At 32.7% G+C, this 26,721-nt stretch overlaps 2 protein-coding genes across 2 annotated transcripts; one reads left to right on the top strand and one right to left on the bottom strand.

Moving 5' to 3' along the window:
- Positions 1-321: 321 nt before the first annotated feature.
- Positions 322-7,697, top strand: LOC136984486 (constitutive coactivator of PPAR-gamma-like protein 2; the record flags this gene model as incomplete). The annotated part of the gene is made up of 8 exons (XM_067281485.1): positions 322-571; positions 656-770; positions 852-1,058; positions 1,504-1,648; positions 2,795-2,948; positions 3,016-3,100; positions 6,990-7,087; positions 7,163-7,697. Coding segments are annotated over 8 exons (1,268 nt in total), but the record flags the coding sequence as incomplete, so codon positions are not given.
- A 1,113-nt stretch (positions 7,698-8,810) lies between these two features.
- LOC136984499 (patched domain-containing protein 3-like) lies at positions 8,811-17,351 on the bottom strand. Its single transcript, XM_067281499.1, has 3 exons — positions 16,324-17,351; positions 15,935-16,246; positions 8,811-10,839 (listed from the first exon to the last, which is right to left on the bottom strand). The coding sequence occupies exons 1-3, from the start codon at positions 17,318-17,320 to the stop codon at positions 9,593-9,595; spliced, it is 2,556 nt and encodes an 851-aa protein (XP_067137600.1). The 5' UTR covers positions 17,321-17,351; the 3' UTR covers positions 8,811-9,592.
- Positions 17,352-26,721: the final 9,370 nt, after the last annotated feature.

Genomic DNA, 26,721 nt, shown 5'->3' on the forward strand with positions numbered 1-26,721 from the left:
GAATGCTGTAAAACCTTTCAAATAAAATTGTTGCCAGAATCAGTTTGCATGCAAGCAGTACTATTAATGCCGTCTATTAAAAAAGGGCGGAGTCACATTTATACACCCAATGGTTTGTTATCAAAAAATGAACACGTCGTAAATGAATTAAATGTGTTTTCATCCAGTCTGCATTTGACAATTTGTAAGTTAACTCTAACTTTATTCATTCAATTCTAATGCACAGATATAGTAAAGAGGAAGAATTTTGAAATATAACTCTAAACAAGAAGTTTAAAAAAATTTGATTATTAAATAATTTAACTTTTTTATATTTTTTAGATGATAATATAGTCTCTGTTAAAGAGTGGATTTGGAAGAAAGGAAGTAACTATAATTATCCAGATTTAGTCAATATTTTATCTCTTGATGAATCGGTATTACCTATCGAAAGGTTATGGTTTGGAAATACCGGAGACGATATCGTCGACCGTATGAAAACTTTTTTATTCTGTATGAAATGTGATTCTAAATTGATATTAAATTTATCATATGTTCCTAAGCATTTAATTATTTTCTGTTGTGTTTTGAGGTAAGTTTTATTACAATTTAGAGTAACTGATATTTTAAACTTACAGTTTTATTATCAATTTAAAAATGTTAAATTTACTTATAGATATATAATAACACATCCTAATGGACCAGTGTTATATAAAGAAGAATTTGATTGTTTTTTAGCACAAGCTGTATCAAACACCTTGCTAAATCCAAGTTTCAATCATAATATAGAAGTAAGAATATAATTTTATTCTGTTATAACTAAATTGATAATGTAAATTTCATATTCCTAAATTATACATATTATATTTTAGATAACTGAACTTACTGTACGAGGTTTATTATTAGCATCTTTTTTTATGCATGGTGTCGAACATGCAATATTTGTTAATGAAGTATGTGGTTTACCTATTCCGCCTGCTATGTATTATCCATTTCTTTTCTTTGATGGAAAACGTTTTCAAGATAAATTATCAAAAATAAACAAAGTGAAAGATATTGTTGAACTCTGTGATGGAAATGTAAGTAAATGCGTAATATACAGTATATATATTTAATAAACAGTAATAGTTAAAACATTATTAATTTAAATTTACTTTATTACATTATTATTTATTAATTATTAGACATTTATTATTACATTTTCATTTTTAGTTGTGAAATTATTTCTTCACATTCCAATAAGTAGGGAGAGAACTGCAAAAAAACTCCTTTATTTCAGGCTGTGTGTTTATCTTTCTTCGAACAATAATTAAGAGACGACCGAAGCGAAGATAATAGCTCAAAATGTTTATTGCTAAGTCTCTGTTAAATAGACTCGAATAGATATAAGAATATTTTAAAGGAAAAAGAAAGAAATTTTGCATGTTTACATTGATCATTGGAATGCAATGAACAGATTTCACAACCAAAGAATTGAAAAGAAAACTACTTGGCTTGAAATGTCAAATTTATTATTATTTTTAGCTTAGTGAAGTGGCAGTCCTCGAGAAACTGAGAACAGCAATACTTGACGGATTGAATGTTCGTTTTGCATTTCCATTATTAAAACGGACAAAAAGTGAAATGTCAAAAGAATATTTTGAAAATAAAGAAAAATTCATACCTGCTGGTAAGAAAATACAAAATAATAATAATAATATGAAATGAAATATATAAAATGTTTTGTTTTTGAATTTATATTCGTTTCTTAATCTGGCAGTTTTTATTAGCAGAAATATTTGTTACATTTGAATTAATTTAAATATCAAATCAAACTTATTTTGCAGTTTTTCTTCTATATTAAAATAATCATATGAGTAGAAACTAAAGATGAAATTTTATAAATCTCTTATTTTGCTTTTATCAGAGACAATTCTTGTCAACAGGGATGCCAAATATTATCAATTTTCTAAAATAATAATAAATTATGCTTTTTATATATGGCAGAATTTTCTACTTTTTCGCATAGTCATAACTTTCTTGCTAGTAACAGGAAATTGTTTAAAAAAGTAGAATAGAAAGTAAAGATATAAAAGCTCCATAAAGTGTATAAAGACTTTCTTTGTAGTGATGATCTTGAAAATCCAGTGTCAAGTGAGAAATTTTTTCCTTTAAACGCTAGACAATCCTTACAAACCAGATAAACTCTTCAAAATATTTAAATGTGTTTATTTCAATCATTTGTGTAATACAGGTGGTTCCCACCTTTAGAAGTTAATTGGTTCTTAGAAGTTACTCATAAAGCAGAAACTAATTTTTCATATGAATAATTATGTTCCTGCATATTGAATTTTAGATAGGATAATGTTGAAAAACAACAACAAAAATATAAATATTATATTGTTTAACATTAATTTCTTTCTTTCTTTTCAAAGAAAAAGTAAATTTCCTCTTTAAATATTTTTTGTGGTTGACTACATCTATAACACTATACTTATGGAAATCAAAATCGTGTATAAACAGTGTTTGCGACACCTGTGCCGTAAAATTTTTACGACACTACTTCATGGTACGGGTGTCGCAAACACCGTGTTTATACGTGATTTTGATTTCCGTAAGTATAGTGTTATATGTATAGTCTAACCGCAAAATACTGTACGACAATTCATTTATAATTAGCAACTAGGGCATTCGTTAGGATAGGGCATTAGGGCTTTCGAGCGATTATGCCATGCCACAATCACTTGATTTTTATGCATCGGCATGCAGTTTGTCACTCGTCTGCCGATTCTTTGCTTTGCAAATTCAATTTAATCCATTTTGTTTATATTTTTAGGATATTCTCTTAATCTCGGAGGGGAGCTTAAAGTTGCCGGTACGGTGGTCGGAAAATGGGCACCCAACATTAAAAAAAAAGTCCCTTACTGTCGAGGGAATCCGGTGCAAACGGATAAAAGTACCTCGCTACGAAAAGTCGGAAGATGTTTTAAGTATGCTTTATTTATAAATTGAATCGTAGTCATTAAAAATTTTTCTTAATAAAATTTTATATTTTAGAACAGAAAAACAAAATTGTCAACAAAAACGTACAAATTATATGTATAGTAATAAGGAAGTCGATCGTGGATTTGGCCAACTACTAGTAAGAAAAATAAATTTATATCTAATTAATATCTTTTATAAGAGTTTTATTTTTTATTTATTTAACAGTAATGATATATATTATTGTAATAGAATCTACATAATCAAAGCAACAATTGAAAAACACTGTATTTGCATACGATAGAGTCTGCTTATTGTGTAGTTGATAATACCGTTACCGGTCACGTAGTGTTATCAAAAGTACAAGTTTCAAGCACATAAGTTAAAAAATACATTTATAAAACTTTGCTTATTGTAATCAGAATTTATAGTCATTTTTGAACAATCTTTTCCTGCTATCAGTCTCAGTAGGCAGTTGATAAAGTGATTAAAAAAATGAATAACTTGAATATAGTTAATAACAACTATCTTCATTTCATTTTTATTCATTTTAACACGTGTTTTTAATCTCACGATCAACAAAAAGTGGAATTATAACTGCAGGCCTTATTTACTTACCCACTAAAATTACCAATTGTTAGGCTTACCGATGTCCCGCTTTGACCGGGACCATCCCGATTTGACGACGTGGTCCCTGCATCCCGACCAGTTTGTCATTTTGTCCCGGTTATTTGGTAACATTTTTAAAGGGACGAATATACAAGAAGTAAAATGCAGCCTTGGGTAAAATTACAATTTGGTAACTAAAATATCCCCTCTGTTACACTCACTCTTGCCAATCTAAATATTTTGTATCTAGACCTAAGTACTTTTAATGTTGTCTAGATGTTTTCCCCCAAAATTTATAGCATGTGGCCTAATGAATTTAGATGTTTTATTTTTTCATGTAGATATTTTTCACAGAATTTATGATAGCATGTAGTCTATGAGATCTGGATGTTTTTATTTTCATTTTTTAGATATTTTGTTTCACTTAGGGTTGGCAACACTGAAACTTACACTGTCACATCATTGTTTCACGTGTCCTATCTTAGTCGAGTTTGAATTGCTAGTCGGCATTTGCAATTATTTTGTACCGTGCATTAAATTAATTTAATCGTCAAAATTCCAAAAAGAAACCACGTGTTTACCAATGAATTAAGAAAGGATTATCCATTTTCGAAAAAAGTTTGCGATCATATTGACAAAATGAAATGTGAACTGTGCTTTTCAGAATTTTCGGTAACTCGTGAAGGGCATTCGGACATTAAAATCTCTGGAAATGTACGAAACATAAGACGAGCCTAGTAGCAGTGGAAGGAACTTTCTCGAATATACTCGTATTATCATATTTAAAGGCACCGGTTTAAATTGCATTAAATTTCGATGCCATTAAAAATAACATAGAATTTTCAAATAAAGTTTACACTAGTGATAAATATTAATAACTTCTTAATAATAAGGTATGTTCAGTTGAATTATTAAAAATTGGTTTTTGTTAACAACTTCTTTATTTAGATTTTTTAATCATAGGTACTTATCATAGTAGGTTTTATTTTCTGTTGTGAGTATTTTCTCATAATTATTCCGGTTTGAGGAAAAAATATTATGGTAAGCCTACCAACTGATTATCATCGGTAGTGTATTATAGCTTACACGAAGCCCATGCAAATTTGAATTAGGTGGCCCCATACACAGTGTTGACTTCAGACACTTCTTTAGGGGATTTTTTTACATGGAAATATATTCATATAAAAGATTGGTTTGGAATGTCCTGTTGGTGGAGACCCCGAGGAATTGCCTTTTTTGCCTGTAGGATAATGTGTCATTGCTTATTGTCATCTGTACGGGCGAGTCCCAAAACGATTACGGCTTCTTGAACGAATTAATTTTCAGTAAAGATGTCTTATACACTATGTAGCAGAGATATCAGAGATTTATCACACTATTAGTGAGGTCTGCCACTTCTATAGTTAGAATGAATCTTTATTTCTGGTATGCATTTTAGCTCTTAATTAAGACCCTCTTCAGCCATAAATGAATAAACAGGTATCTACAATCATTATCTATATATATAAAAACGAATGTGTGTGTGTCTGTGTGTCTGTCCTTCATGCATTACCACACTATTTATCCGATTGCCATGAAACTTTGGGAAGTTGTTTAATACACTCCCGCGAAGGTTTGTGGCATATGTGAAGACCACTATTTCCCCCCTTTCAAAAATATATTTATATATGGATTAAGGCTTTCATGTCCAACAGATGGCGCTAACTTCTGACAACCTAAGTTGGCTTTTCTGTGAGGCATTATGCTTTTCTGTTAGAATGGACTAAAGCAGATCATTTTCTATCTATCTATATAAATGAAATATAACGTTTGTTTGTTCCTACCGATTCCTTTTGAATTTTGACACAACGTTGCATTCGAATACGCAAGTGTTTGTATATAATATACACGTCTAAATTCCCCCTACTGGGGGGAGATGGACGGGATTAAGGCTTACCGTGAAGAACTCGGCTTCTATTTATACTATTTTGCATGCGGTTTTTTGCGTTTTTAATTGCGTTTTAATAGGTTACGTCAACAGAATATACACTAAAAATGGATTTTTCGATATTTCCCTGCGGGGGAGAGGGACAGGATTAAGGCTTACTGTGAAGAACTCGACTTTTATTATACTATTTTAGATGCTTGTTTGATTGCGTTTTAATAGGGTACGTCAAGAGAATGTACACTAAGAAGGGATTTTTTGAAATTCCCCCCACGGGGATGGCGTTATACATTTATAATAGATACATTTTGAGCCACAGCAACGCGTGGCCGGGTCTGCTAGTAAAATTATAAAAACTATTAACAGTAAGAAGGTCGACAAAGCAATTACACATTTTACAACTAAGATCAGAATGATCCAACATAGCGTTGATAATCATAACCATAAATTGTACTGTCTGTATATTAAATTACATAGATAGTTTGAAGCTATAATTTTTCAAGTCTTTCTTTTCCTTTTTTACAGACCAGTTCAGAAATAACAGTCAATTAGCTCGAAGAAATAAAAAATCTTCTTAAGACATTATAAATAGATTATTAAAAAATTACCACAAAGTTAAAAAATGATCAAAATGCCCACCTTCTATAGCTTCAAATAAAGATAATCCTCGGGATATGTCGTCTTTATGAAAATAATGTACGACTCTATACATAGACAGTATTATGTACTACTAAGTACTGTCTATTAAATTACTTTTATGCTTTAATATTTTAATTGATATTCCATTAATTTCACACTATTCTACTTGCAATGTGAAGAGCTCCTGCCCAGTTCACATCACTGTACTCGATTGACCATATACTGTATGTTCTAAAAGTTTGGAACAGCATTTCAGAAATTTTTTCCTACAACTTGTTAAGACACTTTATGCACGAAGGGAAAGACAGACCGTACAATTTTTGTTTACAAACCTTAAGAGATGGCGAGCCGATAGTCCAGTTTGGACCACATCTGGCCTAGCATTTCATTGCCGATCGATTCGATAGCGGCGGTTAGTCCTCCGCAGTCTACCACGTTAATGGACAACGGGGGGCAAAACCGATTCTTCTCAAACTTATACAAAGTTACAAAGTCTCAGTTTGAGAGAACGGGCGAAACTGTACGATCGACACCCGTTATTGAGTTGCAATTTGAAAAAAATCGTAGACAAATTCCCATTGTCTGTTCTTCCTTAATCTCGAGAACAACAGAGTTAGATAGATGAAAATCGAGACCAAATATGGAAAGCTTGGGGCAGGAGGCTCCGAATAACTATATACGAACTTCCGATGCAAACCGGAAGACACGTTATTTCAATTGAAAACTTTCCCAAAAGGGGTTATTCAAATGACCGGCACGACTCTGTTGCTAACGGAAAAGTATGATGTACAGTTATTTGTTTATTTAATTTTGTAATTATAAAAGATAATTTTAACTGATTCGATTAAATTGAAATTAAGCTCTTTTTTTCTTTCAGAAGAACAAGAGAGAGAAAAAGTTAGGAAATAATATCGCAGACGGAATGATAAAAATGAATTTAGGTTTGGGTAGAGGGTGTACGGTGGAGACGAAAAGGTGGGTGAGGCTTAACGATAACGATAATAATAATAATAAACATAAGTATTTAATGCGCCGGTTATTTATTTTTAGTAAAGTGTTGCCCGTCGGCCAGTTTAAGTTAGACTCGGACGATTCAGATTCGGAAAGTAACGAAATAACCGGCGAAGGAAACGAAAGGGAAATATTTTCGGCGAAAGAGGAGAATCCAACGACGCGAACGGAAGAAGAAGAAGAAGGCGACGATGGAGATCTCATTCCTCAGTTTACCCTGAACAGTTATTTGTCTCTGAAAACCGAAAATTGAAACTCTTTGACTGATGGCCACGGTGACGTGTCAAATTCTCTTCCCCTTTGTCCGTCTGTAAAACTGGTGAAAGGACGAGGAGACCCGTCGTTTTTTGATGCAAGGACTCTCACTGGTCGGCAGGAGCAGATATTTCGTACAAATTATAATTTCCAGAGAGACGCGAGTTTAATTTTTCTCTCTTGTTTTACGGGAAGACGACAAACTCTGTTCGTCTGGAAATCGTCAAGATAATTAACTTATGAACGGTTTCCACCGCGTCTTTATTAATTCTGTCATTTCTATTTCCATTAATTAATTAAAGTATTTTTAATAAATTTAGTTCTTTGATTTTATTATATGAAATACGGTACTAATATTAGGTGCGGTCTTCCGGGCCCAAACGGGGGTGGGTTCTACGGAAAAAGAAGCCAAACGAAACGAAATTATCGGCTCTTTCTATTTCGTGTGTCCGTAATACCATTGACTCGTCAAAAGTACGTGTTCCTCCGTCATTTAATTTACCAGTTATAAGCCTAAATGTATGTATATCTCTAAGTGATTAAGTCGTTTACCACAGCATGGCTTAGTAGACGGAAATTTACCGGTATCCAACGTATTATGTTTATTAGTTTACGAAAAAACGGAGATTTTACGTATAGTAAGCGTCTGTCTTTGAGGATCGGTGGTCTTAGGAATTTAATCCTAAGGCTACTCTAGTAAACCCATCCGTCCATATCAGTGACTTATGGAGTGGGTAAGCGGAAACGGAACCCCGAAGTTGTATGGTGTACTTCGTCTTTGAGATATTTGTACCTGGAACATAAGAAGTTGCGGGGTGAGTCTATTTTTCGAATTACGGAAATAGTTTTAGAGGCCTGTAAGAACCCTGCCGGTAGAACCTACGCCCCTTTTCCCGACTTAGTCTTTTCGGGTAAAAAAGCGTAAAATATTTCCCTCTCGTTAAAATTTACATAAAGTGTGCTAGAGATATTTGGCCACTTCCACCGCCAGTTGATTTATAACTTAAATAAGCGAATTTTATGAATTTACCTGCCCCCCCCAAAAAAATATCGTGTACCTATTCTACACCAAGGAATCAAAATATTATAGTTGTACAGAAATGGAGAAAAGTGTTGGGCCTACTGCTCGAAACGAACGATTTAATTTTCTTTTTATATTTTTTTGATTCACTAACACAAGGTGTGTTACCATTTCAACACTTGGTGGTATTTCATCTTTAAATGACCAACCCAAACCAAAAACAATTATTTGCTCTTTATTACTTCTTTGAAGCATTTTTTAAACTTTAACTGTAACAGTGTGGTTCATAACATGACAAAAGTCAAAATGTCGTTTTTCGTTGTGAATATTTTCACAAATAAACTATAATTATAATAAGAACACTACTTATATTCGGAAAAAAAAGCACTGTCTGAAAAAAAATCAACAACGTACCGAGTATAAGATCAGAGTGACCTGAGGACAGTATAATTAATCAATCATATGGCTGAGAGTAAAGCTCTTTCATGAGTTGGAACGCGCTTACATTATAAAAATATTGGTATATTGAGGGTTAAGTACTACACATGCAAGCTTAAACTCTTATCTGCCTTTATGATAATTAAAAGAAAAATAGAAAAGAGAGAAATTAGAGATGAAATAATGTAGATTTATATCGCTTAATGTAGATTTATATCGCAGTTCCCTCGACGACTCCGCGACTCCAGGACGATGCGATCGACTTCCTTTGATGGAAAGATGTCGATCCGAGGTCGGGAGACGGAGACGAAGATGGGCACCAGACACACACACAACAATAGATCCGTCACTTGGAACTTTCGGGAGAAGAAGCCCCGCGTCCTTGAATTCTCAGGTTTTATCTGTTTTCCTCCGATTCCACTTTCTGATTGGTCTCTCCTCGTCACATGGTGACAATTCGAAACCTTTCGGGGGCGCGGGAAGAGGTCAAAATCGAAGTTTAATTCGATTCTCATTCGGAGATAGACGATCTACGTTTCTCCATTGTTCTATTGTTTAAAAGTTCGCGTCGTTTTCATTAAGAAAAACTATTTCTAACTTCTATTTTTTTTCTAAAAGAATAATTTTTTCCAAAAAATAAATGATTTTAACGCGAATTTCAGTGAGGTTCGGACCTTTCCAAAGCCTCACATAATTTTCTTATCACTGAAGTTGGTATAACTCTCATTACAAATTAAAGTAGTGAATATCATTTTTCACAAGAAAATTTTGTTTTCCACGTGATCTTGTTGTTTAACATTAAATTTAGAGAAAATAGAAAATACCAGCGAAAGAACAACCGGAATGAAAATCAGTGCATGAAATGCAGTTTCTAAAGCAATAAGAAACACAATCTTCACAAATGTAATGAACGCGTACATATTTCTATATACGAACAAAATCCCTAAAATGGAAGACAAAGATCCTTGACATATCGGGTAGCCAATACGATAGAGACTATCCTTCATCTTTTCACTTGGAGATTCCAACGAAGAACAAACATAAGCATAACAAATATGAGCCGGGTAATTCACGCAGAAACCCACACACAATATCAGACTCATCATAGATAAAATGTCCACGTTGACACCCCACAGGGACATATAACCTAGAGTTTCTACAATGGTGGATGCAACCGATATTGCAACAAGAGCGGCAGAAACAATGTTCGGTATAAACAGCAAAAACAATAACATTATTAAAACAGACGTCATCCAAAATAAATCTCGAACTGTATGTTTAATGATGATTCCTTGTTCGTTTAGAGGAGCCAATGCCGAGTGAATCAGAACAGGAAAGTGAAATTCGTCAGCAATTTTCCACAAACTGCTAAAAATCTCTGCTTCGGCTGCTGGACTTAACGTATCATTGACAAAAATAAGAAATCTGCTGCTCAAAATATCGGTTCCATTCTGATTGAAGACGATATGATTGGAGAATTGGTGTGCCGCTTTAAATTTAAGGAAAACATTGCGAAGTCCATCCAAGAAATCTTCTTTGACAGACATGTTGTAACCACCTAACGAATATTTTGCTAATGGGTGATTTTGGAATTCTTTGTAATACTTTAACCAAGATAAAGTAACTCGGGAATCTGCAATATATGGGAGACATTCGAATTTGTTTAGTAGTTTGTCTATGGATTGTTGTACATTTACGTCCGAATAATCTAATGTAGTATTAATAACTACTTGGTAAGGGAAGGAGTAACGGCTAAAACTATTATAATATATTTTGATAGACTTCGTTATCGGCGATTCTTCGGGATATAAGGTTGTGACGTCTAAACCATGCTTTATTGTTAATGCTCCCCATATTCCAAGTGATAAATTCAGAAAGTAAATTATAATAACTATAATCTTGATTACATTTAAAGATAGAATTTTGCCTAAGTTATCTCTGAAATATGCCATTGTTGGCTCATCAGAAGAATTCTCATCAGTGGTAACTTCTTCGATATTTTCTAAAAATAAACGTTAATTATATATATATATTACATACAAATTTGTATTGAGATGTTTACACTTATGTTGTCTACCGGTACTTTATCAATTTACAGGACTTATAATACTGCATTTATGGATGCAGAAATTAAGTCTTACAGATGAGAAATAATATTGTTTATTTAATTCACCTGTACATATACATTTTAATATTGTGTTTCCTACATGTCTGTCCCTCATCAGCAGGCATTTAAAACACATTGTAACAAATATTTTAAAATTAATTGTAGAAAATCATAAATAAACATAAAATTTCCCGACAATAATACAATAAAACATGATAAAAGAGAATTTTAAATTTGAATTAGAAAGAGATAAAAAGAACAGCATGAACTATCTAGAAATAACAATTGAAAGAAAAAATGATAGAGTAATTTATAAAACAACGTTAAACCTATACAAATTTCCAAAATAATTAATTATAAATTTCTCACATCGGTTAATATGAAATAGAACATAATTAATATGTGTGTAAATAAAAAAAGACAAAGAACAAGCGAAAAGGAAACAGAAAAAAGAAGAAATAATTAAAATGTGTATTTTAAATAATTATCCAAAACACTTACTGAATAAATGGATAGAAAAATTAGAAAATGCTAAACAATTAAAATTAATGGATAAAGAGAAAAAAATTTGTTAAATTAAGGTATGTTTCAGAGTTATTTCAAAGAATGAAAATGTAGTAAGAAGTAGAATTAGGTAGAATTTGTAGGTGTGTTGTATTCATTAAATTGTAATTGTAACCCGAAGAAAACATATATTGGAGAAACAATACGAAAATTAAAAATAAGATTAAGTGAACATATTCGAGCAATTAAGGGAAAATATGCAAATTCAGCAGTGGCTGAACACTGTAACTCAGAAGGTAGCGAAATTGAATTAAACACTGTGAAAATAAAGGAAAAAAAGAAAATTATAAAAAACAATTATATAAACACATCAATATAATTAAACAACCGGATAGAATAAATAACAATACCGGAAGGGAGATACACCAATCATGGAGAGGCATTATCGAGGAAAGAGAGAGAGTGACGAATAAAAGGATGGATAAGAACGGATTGGGGTGTAGCCCCACCAGTGGGCGAGTGGTTTCCGGACCCTAAACACCAGGAAGTTCGGTCGTGGGTTCGCGCCGCGACTCGGACAGGCTGGCTGCTAGGAGTTTTCCGGGTTTTCTCCTAGCCAATAACGACTGAATAGGAGGCCAGTTCCCCATAAAAGTCCTCCCAGAAGTCACGGTTTCCCGCGCGATACGTTAAGGCCGTGAGATAAACGGCCGGCTCTTCGGTCGCATACCGATCATCACGACACTCGTCGGAGAAAAAAGCTATATAGGGCTATAATCTCCATATGAACCAACATCATACAAAGAAAAAGACAAAAGTCGGGGTGTAGTTTAAGTAAAAGAGAACAATCAATGAAGTAAGTTTTAAACCAAATAAACTTATTAATTTGATTATTTATGGTTAAAAAACAGGAATTCGTATGGAATTATTCAGTTAATATTGACTTTAAATATGCTCGGAATTGTGGGTGTGTTTAAAAACCCAGAATTTGTAAGAATTTTATGTTTATGATTGTAACAAAAATTTATTTTTAACTTAATTGTAGAAAATGTCTTTTAAATGCCTGCTGATGAGAGACAGCCAGGTCGGAAACACAATGTTAAAATGTATGTGTACAGGTAATTTAAATAAACAATATTATTTGATCTGTAACACTTATACTGGATTTATGGATGCAGAAATTATGTCCTGCTAATTGATAACGTACCAGTAGACGACAGAAGTTTAAATTAACATAAAGGACACAAAGGCATAATAATTAAATTGTATTGAGATAATTCACTTCGTACGTTTTTAATTAAACTTTTAGATTATAACATTTACCGCAAAAATAATAAAATGTTAAATTATAAGTAAGTAAATGATAAAAACAAAGAAAGCATAGAAATGAGAGCATCTCGGACATTTGTTGGAAGCATGTCAGAAAGATGTATAGAAAAAAAATTGTTTTATCTTTATTATGCAGTAAGAAGATGTTTAGAAAGAAACCCATGTGCAATTTTTGTTATCCAATTTCTGAAAGAATTTAATTACTGTCGTATTCGTTACATATTTCTCCATTTGAAAGTAATTCACATTCGATTTAAACTGAAAAACGTAAGAGTGCCTTTCCCACGACTCGAATGTCAGGTTACAGAACGTTTATATCGTGTCGGTTTTTTACAGCATAAAAAGATATCCGAATGGTGCGAACGAGTACAAGAAAAATGCTTTACAATTTTTCATAGTAAGGTAACTCGAGAAATATAGTTACGAGCTAAAATCTCTGTCTTTTGACATGTATCCACCACCTCGTTCACAACATTGCGTACTTCAGAACCTTCCTGCGTGTAATTTAGTAATTTTTCTGCATGTATTTTTTTATTTACTACAATTAAAATTCGTAGGTTTGAAAATTTGGTCTAAAATTATTGTTCGTTCTAGAAAGCTACATAGCAACCAAGTCGATCTGTATTTTTTTCAAATATACTCCACAAGTGTTCTATTTACTTTATCTGTTGGTTAAACAAGGCAGCCATGTTCAATTGTCAATCGCGTAAAAAACTATCTTACTTTAAGTTGGTAAAAAATGTTAGAATTTATTTAGAAGCTGAGATCAAAATGCTATAATCGTGGAGATGTAGGCTTTCGTGTTTAATTAAGACGAGTATAAGTGTTATCCAGTTTCTCTTTGTTTGTACAAGTCTCTGAATGCTTGTATTACTGCGAAACAAATAATTTATTTTTTCGATATCCCCGATAATTTCCCAGTTATCTTGCGTTATTTTAAAGTCGAATAAATTTGGACAAGAAAAAAACCATAGTTTTATAAATGTTGAAATGAAAGAATTAACGATGCAAGTAACGGATTATAGAATTCGTTCGAACGATATGCAGAAGACATGAAAGAATTTTATACAGATAAGAATAGAAGAAATATATTAATATTCAGGGAGATAAGTCCGGAAAAGAAATAATATAAATTTTGTAAATTTCCTAAAGTTGATTGATTTGTGAATTTTAAATAACAAGTACTTGTCTGATTGCGAAACCGTTCAAGTGCTCATTATTTGATTTTCTTTACAATTAATCGTGATGAGAGTCGAGTGAATTGTTTGGGTCGTCAAGCTTTTGCAAGAAAATTTAATTTTTTCACGGTTGCATATAAAAACGGGTCAGAAAATGAATTTGGTTACTTGTTATTGGATTTTCCTCCTAAAACAGATAAGAAATTATCTGTCAGAGATTTGTGCTTTCCTGATAAACAAGGCATGTTTTGGATATACTTACCGATAAATCGAAGAACACGAAGAGAAATTATTACATGTTAGCGCTTTGGGCAAAGACTTCGCGGTCACGGAGAAGAGCAATACTGAAAAAGGCTTCTCCTGATCAAATCGAAGTTATATGTGAAATATATGGAAATTTGTTAAGGGGAAACAAACCGGTTGACGTCCATAAATTATCGGTTCGTAAATTAAGAAAATATAAAAATGTTATTAGGAAATTATATGGAAACGTATTCCTTTATATCAGGGTGTCCAATCTTTTCGTTTCTCCGGGCCACATTCGAAGAAGTCACGGAGTTTTGGGTTACAAGTACGAGTATATTATACAGTCAAACCTGTTTTTATGCGGTTTTTTTTCTTCGATTTTTATTTGTGCGGTATAGTTGGCGACTAGCCTCGTGCCATTTGTCATGTCTCACGTCGACTTATTATAGCTAAATAAACTTATTACAGCATAAATGCACTTATTATAGTAATATTATTGCATGAATATGCGAAAAATGAAATAATTTACTTTTTAAGTCAACAAAACACCACCTGGACAAAAATATGTAAAACAGACGATAGACGAGACGATGCAGTCGAGTGCTGACATCTGTTGTCAATAAATTTTATTTTGTACGGTTTTGAGTTATTTTCTATGTAAGACTTTTTTTATGCGGTCCCTGTTGACCGCATAAAAAAATTATTTTTTTAATTGTGTTGCGAAAACTATTATTTACAGCCATTCGTGAAGTTTCGTGAGATTTTTTTAATGCGTTTTTTTTAATGCGGTCGCTATCCATTGCATAAAAACAGGGTTGACTGTATTTCATTTCTACACAAAAATAAAATATGTATAAAAGATTATTGCTTTGTGAAACTTCCTTTTTGAGTTCATGCCATTGAAATAAATAAATTAATAAATAATAATAAAATTTGTCGGTATTGTTTACACGTTTATTGTGCTGCAAGTTAGACACTCCTGCTTTAAATACTAAAAGAAGAATTTTAGTAAATTGATCGGGTGGTGCGCTTTTTCGGCTTCTGTTAGGTCCGTTATTGTCTATGGCAGGTAATTTAATTGGTAAGTCAATAGCAAAAAAAATATAATGGCCAAACAGATGGCTTTAGTTTTTTCGGAATTATCAAAAAGCCTGAAATTAGAATTGGTTCTAATATCGAACAATTACTGGAGAGTAATAATTTACCCAATGATAGTAAAGTCAAGTTACTAAGTCAATTAATCTGATGATATCATTGAACCTTTTATGTCCTAAAAAACTTATATACGCTGCGTAAATCTAAAAGAATTAAATATTTGCGAAGAAAAACTAAAAGATTTTATTTTAATGATTTATGGCAGGCTGATTTAATTATATTAAAACAATTTTCTAGATTTATAATAGAGTAAAATATTTACTAACTGAGTCGATGTATTTACTAAGTATTGCTACGTTGTACCAATAAAAAATAAAGAACCTCAGGAGGTTTTTAAAGGTTTGAAACCATTTTCATACTTACCATATCGACTGTCAAAAACAAAACTTTATTTCCATAAATATGATAATTTATAAATAATTAAAAATCAACCGTGTACGGATGGGTATTCAGAAAAAGAATTCAGATTTCATCAAACATTAAGAAATTCGGCCTATATATTAGCCATATGTGTAATATTTAGACCAAATTTCTAAGTGACGGTAAATTCAAAGCAAAAATAAAAGGAAGGAACTTACCGAAATTAAGACGAAGTGATTGCTGTTGTTTCTCTTCTTTGTATCCCGATAACGCCATGCATCCACCGAAGAACGTCACCTGATATAAAAAGGTAAACACTATGCACGTCGCAGAATAATAACAGAACATTCTCACAAGAGGAATAAATGCCATCATTCCTATACAGTAGGAAAACAGATTGGTCAACGATGTTATTGTTATGGAAACTCCGGCTTCGGCGAACGTTTCTTCCATGCGTTTCGGTACTCCATGCTTGGGGTTCGATGTTCTCCAACACGCCAACAATACGAAAGCGTCGTCTATTTCGGTCACTGCAACGACAGAATTTTCACAAAACCGAATCGTAATGCATGAACGAAATAAGATAACATTACGAATAACAACTTACCCAGAACTAAAAAAGGAATGCTGATGTTCCAAATAGAATTTTCTGTACCTAGAACAGACATGAAACCGAAAGAAGTGACCACGGCCAGTCCAGCCGATACCACACTTGCCATACCAAGAACTGGCTTACTTTTGGCCCAATTGTTGCTCATATACGTTATAATAGTAAACACAGAAATAAATCCAACCAGTGCTCCGATCATAGGTGTTAAATTTTCAACCAATTGCAAATTTCGCTCTTCAATCAACCAGTTTTCATCAACGAAACACAGAAGATGTTCAAAACGATACTCTTTTACACGATTATAAACTGCCGTTCGCCATTTTTCTATGAAATTCAGTTTATTCTCGTCGCTTTCGTCGGTAAAATACAATAATCTGATAACATTTACTGTTTGAACAATACCGTTCTCATCTTCGATGACACCCCCAAAGTTGAGAGAATATATTTTATAAGAGTACGTGAGTGGATCTATATCGTAAGGATACCTCAATTTCTTCTTCCTCTGCACTATACTATCAATTTCCGGTAAGATTTCGATGACAAGATTTTCAAAGCATTTCTGGCCCACACGTCCACAGAGATCCGAATATCCAATTTTTCTTCCAGCCTCATTGATTGTTATATTCTTAATTAATTCATCCGCCCGACTAATTTCTAGCAGCGCATCTTTTTGTAGCATGTTTCCGCCATCTTTCTTTGTAAACATCACGGACACGCATTTTGGAACGGCTGTAAAACTCGACAGATCAAAAAATTCGGATGTATTGAAAGGAAATGTTTTGTCTATAAATTTCTTAATATTAAACGCTCTTCCCGAATCTGCAAATGCCAATTTAGTTAACTTTTCGATAGTGTTTATGTTTAAGAGGAAAGCTGAGAACGTTGCTGTTATTAAAACAGGTAAGAGGATAAAGTAGTACGGATGAAGACCGATGAATCTTCCTAATTTTCGAAAAATGACCGATATTGTTCTTCGTACGCAGTCAATCTTCATTATTTGATTGTGATTTGTGGGAAGATCGAAAATTATTGACCAACTTAAAAAAATAAATTAAATCTCATTTTTTAAACGAAATTAACTTAAATTTTTGCGGAATGTGAAATTAAGCAAAAATATTTACCTGTTATCAGTTGCAAGTGTTTTCTCCCGTAAGTTGCTGTCTTTATACGGAGAATATGAATGACGCAATTCTACTTTCGAACATTTCAATATGACAAACTCGTATGAAAAAACATCGATAAACGGTTGGCAATTTGGATGTAAAATACGCAAAAGTCTAGTTTGCAAGGACAAGATCAAATGACTTCCTGTTAGAGTTTTCTAAAGACCGAATACTTTGCTGGTAAAAAATAGGAAAAAATACTTAATAATAACAACAGAAAATTCAATGAAAGTAATAAGAAAAATTTTTCAATTTAATTTTGTTCGCAGCCATATCTCTAAATTTTTGTCCTTGAGAGCGACTCTTCTTAAGTCGTTTGTGAATTGGCGACAACTTCTGTACTGGGCGTTAGTCGTTGTATTAAAATGATAGAATACGGACAGGTGGCGAAAAAACGTGTCTTTCGGCGCTGAGAACTCATATGACCAGTAATGCCTGTTTTCAGCGCTGAAAATCAGTTATAATCGATAACAATTTGATTACAATCAGTGGCGTAGCGTAGTGGGGGCGGCAGGGGCGGCCCGCCCGGGCGGCATTTTTAGGGAGCAGAAAATTTCACAATAAATAATAATAATATCTTGTAAAAATTTGAACCTGTACAATACACAATAATGGTGATTGTTCTTGCTGAAAAGTTCTTTAGAATTACTGTATATTTTAGTCTTTTATATTGAGATACCTAAATAAGGGGGCGGTGAAAATTTCTTCCGCTCCGGGCGGCTGACACCCAAGCTACGCCACTGATTACAATGGAAATCTTACTGTTCATCTGAAGATAGTATAAGCCTCGGCTGATTCCTAACATGTAGTCAACGTTAGTTTTTTGACATTTATGTGGCTTTTAACGTGTTCAACATGCTATTCTACAGCCACCGCCAGAGATTCAAATTTTGTCAATATATATGCGATCACGTCCGCGTGACTGGAAAAACAAAGTTTTGTCTTCAGACACAAGTACAGTAGAGTCGTTAATCCGAATCAATTGGGGACTGGAGTTGTTCAGATTAGTGATTTGTTCGGATAACCGATTATGTACGAATAAATATATTAACCTGTCCGATGTTCAAATTTTCTTCCGTTGCGTGTCCCTTCGTGTTGAATTTTCGTCGATTTTAAGTCTAACGAAAATTTTTATAATAATAATCAATGCTATTGTATCGTTAAAAATTATTCCTTTATTTGGTACAAACAAAATAAATATATTGAAGAATATAAAAACATGAAAATTATACTTTAGAAGTAAATCTAGTATCAAAAACGTTCGATTCGGCACGACACAGTCCGACTGAAAATCGTTCGAATAACCGGCGATTCGGATTACCGTGGTTCGGATTAACGACTCTCTACTGTAATGAAGTGTACTGAGATCCGGGGGATAATTTTAAACCTTACTTACACGTGTATCCAACATCATTGAATTTTACATAGACAACTTTCAAGCAGCCGTATCTTAGACATGGATGAAAATAACACCTATTTTTAACTAACGAAACAAATCTAATTATTTAAGAAATTTTCTGATTACAATGAAATGTTTAGTAACTAAGAGGAAACCACTTATATCGCTCAGAGTTAACGGACTTTGACAAAATTAAAATGTAATCATTGATGCACACAGCTTAAATTGTTACTTAAAATCATTTTGTAATTTAAAAACGACTGGCGAGCAATATAATGCTCGAAATGCGTGTTGTGGGTAAACAGATAACTGAGCCTTGTTTATTGTAAATAAAACAGAATTTTATCAAAGCCTTGTGTTTCTTATTCTCCAACTTGAAGCCTTTAATCTACTTGAAAATTTTAATTTACTGTTATTTCTACATGTATTGCATAACCATTAAGACTGTCAAATACAATTGTGAGGATAACCGGGAGTAGAGTCTGGGTTTTACTTCCTACTACCGGAATTTTTACCAACAGCACCAACTTCATCCACCAGGTGACTAAGGGCTGCCCACAGGGCTCTGTTGCCGGGCCTGGCCTTTGGATAATCGTTTTTAATGATCTCTTGTCCAGTATTAACAACAGCACAGATAACAATTATTTTCTCCAGGCATATGCTGATGACACTGTGGTTGTGGTCTCTGATAAAAACTGTGATAGGCTTCCTAAACTATGCAATGAACTGCTGACTAAAATCTCTAGTTTGAGTACTAAAGCTAATCTTTCTATAAATCATTCTAAGTGCACCTAGATTATTTCCTCGAAGAACACCCCACTCCAGAGGACACCTCGTATTGAGATCAATGGTATTCGCATCTCCCGAGTTACGGAGCTTACCTACCTTGGCGTCAAGTTCGATCAGAAGCTCCAATGGACCAGCCACGTCGACGTGGTAGTTGCCAAGGCCACAAAGACCTCAAATGCTCTTATCAGCATTGCCAGAAACACGTGGGGCATTGGATACAATGCGGCCAAAAATATTTATTTAGGGGCCATCGAGCCTATTCTTCTCTATGCGTTTCCCATCTGGGCAGAAGCTACGACTAAGGTCCAATTCAAAAGAAGCTCCTGAAAGCTCAAAGGGTGGCAGCCCTCTGAATCTGCAGGGCCTATCGGACTGCCCCAACAGCCGCTCTTCTGGTGATTGCTGGCCTTCTTCTAGTTCACATCAAGGCCAGAATGACTTCCAGGATCTGGAAAGCCAATAACCTATTCTCAAACAAGTCCCCTGTTAGCAGCGACATAAACGGTAACATTATTACAGATCTACCAACTCAGCTAAAAGAAGATATTCTGACTTTTGGTATTGAACATAAGGACACTTATCAAAACATGCTTCAGGACTTTCCTAATGTCAATAACAATGCACAGACTTCAAACGACAATAATGATCTCTCCATCTACACAGACGGTAGCAAGAATAACACCAATGTGGGAGCAGCTTTCGTCTTTTACAACAATCGGAATGGCAACACTCATCGATCTGCCTACAAGTTGGGCCCCCATTGCTCTGTACCACAAGCTGAGATCTTTGCCATTGCTAAGGCCCTAGATCATGTTTATGCTGACTGGTTCCCCTCTAGCAAGTTCATCGCCATTTACTCGGACTCCATTATACTGCAAATCACTCCATCTCCAGCCTTAGCCAAAGAGGCGACAACGTCCTCAAGATTCACAAGCATTTCTCCTTCAATACCTACAAGCATAACATCTCCTTCCATTGGATCCGTGGACACTCTGGTGTTGCTGGAAATAAGGCTGCAGACTGTCTGGCGAAATCGGCTGCCTCTTCCACTCTTCCCTCTAGTTATGACAAAATTCTTTTCTCTACAATCAAACAATATAGCCGACAGTTGGCCCTTCAAGAATGGCTGCGTGAGTGGGAAAATGGTGATACCGGAAGGATGACTTTTAACTACATTCCGAATATTTTTCGTCGCCTGCAGTGGAAGCACTTCTCTCCGTCTTTTGCCATCACTCAGCTCCTCACTGGGCATAGCAACGTCAACGCCTATCTGAACCGCTTCCGTCTGAAGAACACTGATGCCTGTCGCTGCAACAGCACTTCTGCCCAGGAAGTGATCATTTCCTTTTAAACTGTACTTTATTTGATCAGGACAGAGATGCTCTTTGAGCTAAATTATTTTTATTGCAGCTATGCTTAAGTAAGACATCGTTTCGAAATAGGTTTACGTATTTTTACACAGATAAAAGTTGCAAGTACGAATGTACGGAAATTTTCTTTCGGAATATAAATTCAAATATAAATTGTGCTAATGATAATACTATGATTTATGGTTATATAGGAGTAGTGTCAAACTCGTTTTCCTGGTGTATAAATTAAATTAAAATTCGTCCTTGACAACGTATTGAATTAATTTTGATCGCATGATGTCTGGACAGGTTTTTGTGAAAGCCACGACTTCCAGGAAAATGCGTCTATATTGTTTTCAGACAATTACAAGAAAATACTTTCTTGTTTAATATTTCAAAATTTCTCTTAAAAGTCGTTAATTGTAATTTAAATTTCAGACATTTTTATTTAAAATGTAAAAATCGCTTTATTCAAATTCCTTTCAATATTTAGCAAAATATAGCTTATGAATAAACATTTATAAAAGATTACGTTTTATATTTATCTATTATTGATGACCTTGTCTGCATTCACGCACCTGCATAAATCAACGAAATTGTATAAACGCATTGAAACTTTCCTGAAAATTACCCTGTTCTGTGTTTATTAAGGGGGTTTTTTTTATCAGGCCCATAATGAGCAACAGTTTATTGTAAAACGTACTTATCCAATACGGTGCACTTCCTATAAATTTTTGGTATCGAACAATGGGATTCTATCTCGAATTACCCATAGCAGAGCGAAAAATTTGCCAATAATTTTACCTTTTGAAAAATAATTATAACAATAATTTACATAATTTAGAACGCTACCTATGTAGAATTATGTAAAATATCAGGAATACCATAAATACTATGGGTCTGTAATAGATTTGTCGCATAATTATTGGTTTGATGAAAGACCCTCTTAATGCACACAGAACAGAGAATTTTTGAAAAAAGTTTTAACGCGTCTATAGGATTTCATTGATTATGCAGGTGCGTGTTTGCGGACAAGACCATGAAAAATAGATGAATATAAATGCAATCCGTTATTGAGCATCACTTCTTTTAAAAACGAGTCACACTGTGACAATTGAAGTAAACTGCAGTAGGGTTGTACTAAAATATATTAAATATTACCTTATATTATTATAATCGCATGTTTTGTTTCGTTTAGAAATATATTTTCTCCATTTTATTTTAAACAGTGTTAAATCTTACTTCAAGAATGATGGAACGTTATTGACAAGACTATGTCTTGTCTATAAAATCATACTGCCGTTTTTGTTACCAGCTTAGAGGTATGAAGAAGTACGTGTCAAGAGTTGATATTTGGCACAGAGTATTAGGTGCCCAAATCATTTGCGCATAAAAAATCCAGACTCGTAGCGTAGGTAGTGACGGGACCAAGAACCGAGTCAAAATAAAATACAAAATGGCGACCCTCTTATACAAACAGGCAAAACAGGCACCTCACTCCACGGAGTCAGGTGGGGAGAGTACCATCCACAGTCATTTTAAGAAGTGAACTCTGACTTTATGACTGAACACGTAGTATCTTCTATGTTAAATAAAATTTGTAAGCTAATTTTCTAAATTTGGGAGTGCTTCAAATATGACGTTAAAACCAAGGGCGTCACCAGAGGGGGGCAGAGGGGCAGTTGCCCCTCCCTAGACATGCGAAAAAAATTATTTAAATGCTAAGTCATTTATTGCTCGATTTATAATTCCCGCGCGAAAAACCCAAGAAGATTATGTTTTAATTAAAATAATCTTCTCAAGCTTCTTAAAATTTATGAATCGTTTTTATTTTACCTACATACAATTTATATCCTCTATCAATTTATGTCATCTTGCCCCCCCGGCCCATTGGCTGGCGACGCCCTTGGTTAAAACCCTCTTGCTCTCGCGGAGTGCCGAAACACGAGAAGGCGGTAGGTTTTGGCCAATTCCAAGGTCATTGGGAAAAATTTCCTTGTATTATTTTAAACATTCGTATAAAATCAACTGTTTGTATTAAAAATATGAAAACAGATAATTCTGATATGGAAGTATGTGTACTTTTATTAGATGTATTATTTATTTACTTATATTTTGTATTATTTCTACAAAAAACTCGTATATTCTTGTTTATGTTAATGATCTGTAAAGTAATTGCAATTTTATCTAATGTATTTAAATTTTTAGTTTGGTTAATGTACTATTTGATAGTATACTATTAATTCTATATTACATTAAAGTATTAGTTATTACATTTATCGTAAATTATGTTAATTTTAATTTTAGTAAATATTCCAACAGTTCTTTTTTATCCAACTATCGAATCGATAGTGCTGCCATTTTAAGTACGTTTTTAACATGTTCGTATATTCTACATGTAGGTATGTTCTTTCATATACATTCGGTTTGTTAGAATATACAATTAGTTTGTTTAATAAATCGGTAGATATTAATAATATAAAAATCGATGAATTTTAGGAATATTACAACTTTTTTAAAAGATTTACTCTTATTAGATTCATTTATATATATATATACTAGCTGACCCGGCCACGCGTTGTTGTGGCTCAAAATGTATATATTATAAATGTATAACACTTCTCCCGTGGGGGGAATTTCGAAAAATCCCTTCTTAGTGTACATTCTCTTGACGTACCCTATTAAAACGCAATCAAAAACGCATCTAAAATAGTATAATAAAAGCCGAGTTCTTCACAGTAAGCCTTAATCCCGTCACTTTTCCCGCTGGGGAATATCGAAAAATCCCTTTTTAGTGTATATTCTGTTGACGTAACCTATTAAAACGCAATTAAAAACACAAAAAACCGCATGTAAAATAGTATAATAGAAGCCGAGTTCTTCACGGTAAGCCTTAATCCCGTCCATCTCCTTCCACTGGGGGAATTTCGACATATATATTATATAAAAACACGTGCGTATTCGAATGCAACGTTGTGTCAAAATTTCAAAGGAATCGGTAGGAACAAACGAACGTTATATTTTATTTATATAGATAGATAGAAAATGATCTGCTTCAGTCCATTCTCACAGAAAAGCAAACTTAGTTCGTCGAAAGTTAGCGCCATCTGTTGGACATAAAAGCCGTAATCCATATATAAATATATTTTTGAAAGGGGGAAATGGTGTAGGGGTATGAAAAATAGATAGTAGCCGATTCTCAGACTTACTGAGTATGCATATAAAATTTGGTAAAAATCGGTAAAGCCGTTTCGGAGGAGTACGGTAACAAAAATTGTGACACGAGAATTTTATATATATAGAGATTGCATTTATATATATATGCATTATATATATATGCCATTTATATATATATGCATTTATATATCAATATATATTTTAATTAATATGTTCTCATTTTAGAGTATTATTAAGTTTTAGTTTTAAAGTTATATTCATTTGTTTGGATTTTCCTTTGTCCTTTTAAACCGGATATGTAAACGGTGACGTCAGACTAGGGTGACGTAGCGGAAGTGTGGTGTCACGTGACTGGGGTACTGTCTTATTTCGTTTATAAAGCTTTTATATTCTTTTATAAATGTTTCAAATGATTCATTTTTTAACAAGGGAATAATTTATGATATGTTTGTATTAAAGTATATCAAAAACTTTTTATTTATATTATTTTCGATGCATATGTTGTTTTTAATATAAATACTTTAAAGATAGAATTGGCTCTATAATAATAATTATACTTTATTTACGATTTTTCGATATAAGTTTAAATAATTCAAAATATATGCGATAGATGGCGGCACATATATAAAATAAAAATGACTATGGATATTTATAAATTATTTATTTTAAACGAAAGATGGCGCTGTGTATTTTTATGAAGAAAGTTCCAACTGAAAATATTATTTTTGTGGAACATATAGATATTTTATTAATTAAGATATTTTTTAACAGAATCAAATTTAGAGTTACATTAAGCGAAATATTAGATTGATATTATTTAAAAATTTCCATTGGATACTTCTTTATTTATACAATTTATACAAAAAACTAAAATTTATTTGATTAATGTAATGTTATATACAGATTGTCTTTTTCATTTTTATGTATTTAGATCTCATCCTGTTATATCTGTAAGAATAGAATTATGCATCCAAATATTTTAATAAATTCTACTCACAGTAAATGTAAAACTAATCAAAAAAGAAGTATCTTGTTTTCATCTTAAATATTGTCTTAAGTATGAAGGAAACCAAGCTCCTGAATTAATTCTTAAGTAAAATTGGATCTCTTTTTTAAAAATTGTATCTGAAGCAATGAAAATATAATTGGAAGTTCATAAATATAAAACCTATGTTCCAAGAGGCTATTTTATGCCTAGAATAATTACAATAATTAGCTGTAAATATATGTAAGCTTATTCAGAGTACAAGTTAATAATCACATAAAATCTTTAATGAAGTATTCTTTCATAGCATTGATCAGAAAAATATATTAACTATGTTATATGTCGTATTTTTATCTGGACAAAATTGATAAATAAAAGACCAAATATAATAAAAAGTATTACTTCTGAATCTAAAACATACTGATTTTGAAGTTATAACACCATAATTTTAAAGTGTTAACATTTATAATCATTTTTATCACTGTAATGAAGTTATAGTAGATATTTAACATTTATGGTATTTTTATTATAATTTAGCAAACAAAACATGAGAGATGAATTCTCAGATTTTTCTAAAGAATATTGTTATTGGTGTAAATCCAGGAACTTTCCATTACTTAGAACTTTTTATTCATTCTGACTGTGCTGCATTAGAATTGTGAAAAATATCAAATCATTGAAGTAATTCATACAAACCAAGACCTAAATTACAAAGCTAGGCTAGGTAACCTAGCAATAAACAATATGTATAAAATAAATAACTTTATTATTGATTTGAATAAAAAAGCACTTAGTAAAAGAACTTATACGTGGAGATTGTTTCTTTGTCCTTGTATTTTTTGAGCTATATCCAATTTTACAAGCTCTTTATTTATCTTTATGCTATTAACATGTGAAATATAAAAATGCAATAAACCTACACTTTTAATTTTTGAAGTTGTTAAATAATAAAGAAAAAGATAAAAGTTTTCATGAAAAGTCTTCAGATAATCAAATTTTTTGAATTGTTCTAATTGTTACAAAATTTCAAAATTAACATATTTGCTACTTTTGTGGATAGCAAATATATTTTTAGGAATTTCAAACATTTTTAAGTACTTTGAATACTCAACCAAATGGTCGTCTTAAACAATTGGGCTAAAAATCTATTATTAATGATTAAATACCAAATTATTTAGTATTTAATCATTAATAATAGCAGATTTATAGCCTGATAGCTTAATGCGATCATTTGATTGAGTATCTATGTATCAGGCTTCTGGATGTTTAGTATACTCGTACTTCAAATATTTTTATGTATTCCAAATAATTTTAAAATATTTCAAGTACTGTACAGTCAAACCTGTTTTTATGCGGTCTTTTTTGTGCGAGTTTTTTAATGCGATTTTTTATTTGTGCGGTATAGTCAGCAACTAGTCTCATGCTTTTTGTCATGTCTCACGTTGACTTATTATAGCTAAATAAATTTATTATAGCATAAATGAACTTATTATAGCAATATTATTTCATGAATATGCGAAAAATAAAATAATT

This window comes from Centruroides vittatus, unplaced genomic scaffold (genome assembly GCF_030686945.1).
Source record: "Centruroides vittatus isolate TY-2023 unplaced genomic scaffold, ASM3068694v2 contig_920, whole genome shotgun sequence".
Classification (NCBI taxonomy): Eukaryota; Metazoa; Arthropoda; class Arachnida; order Scorpiones; family Buthidae; genus Centruroides; species Centruroides vittatus.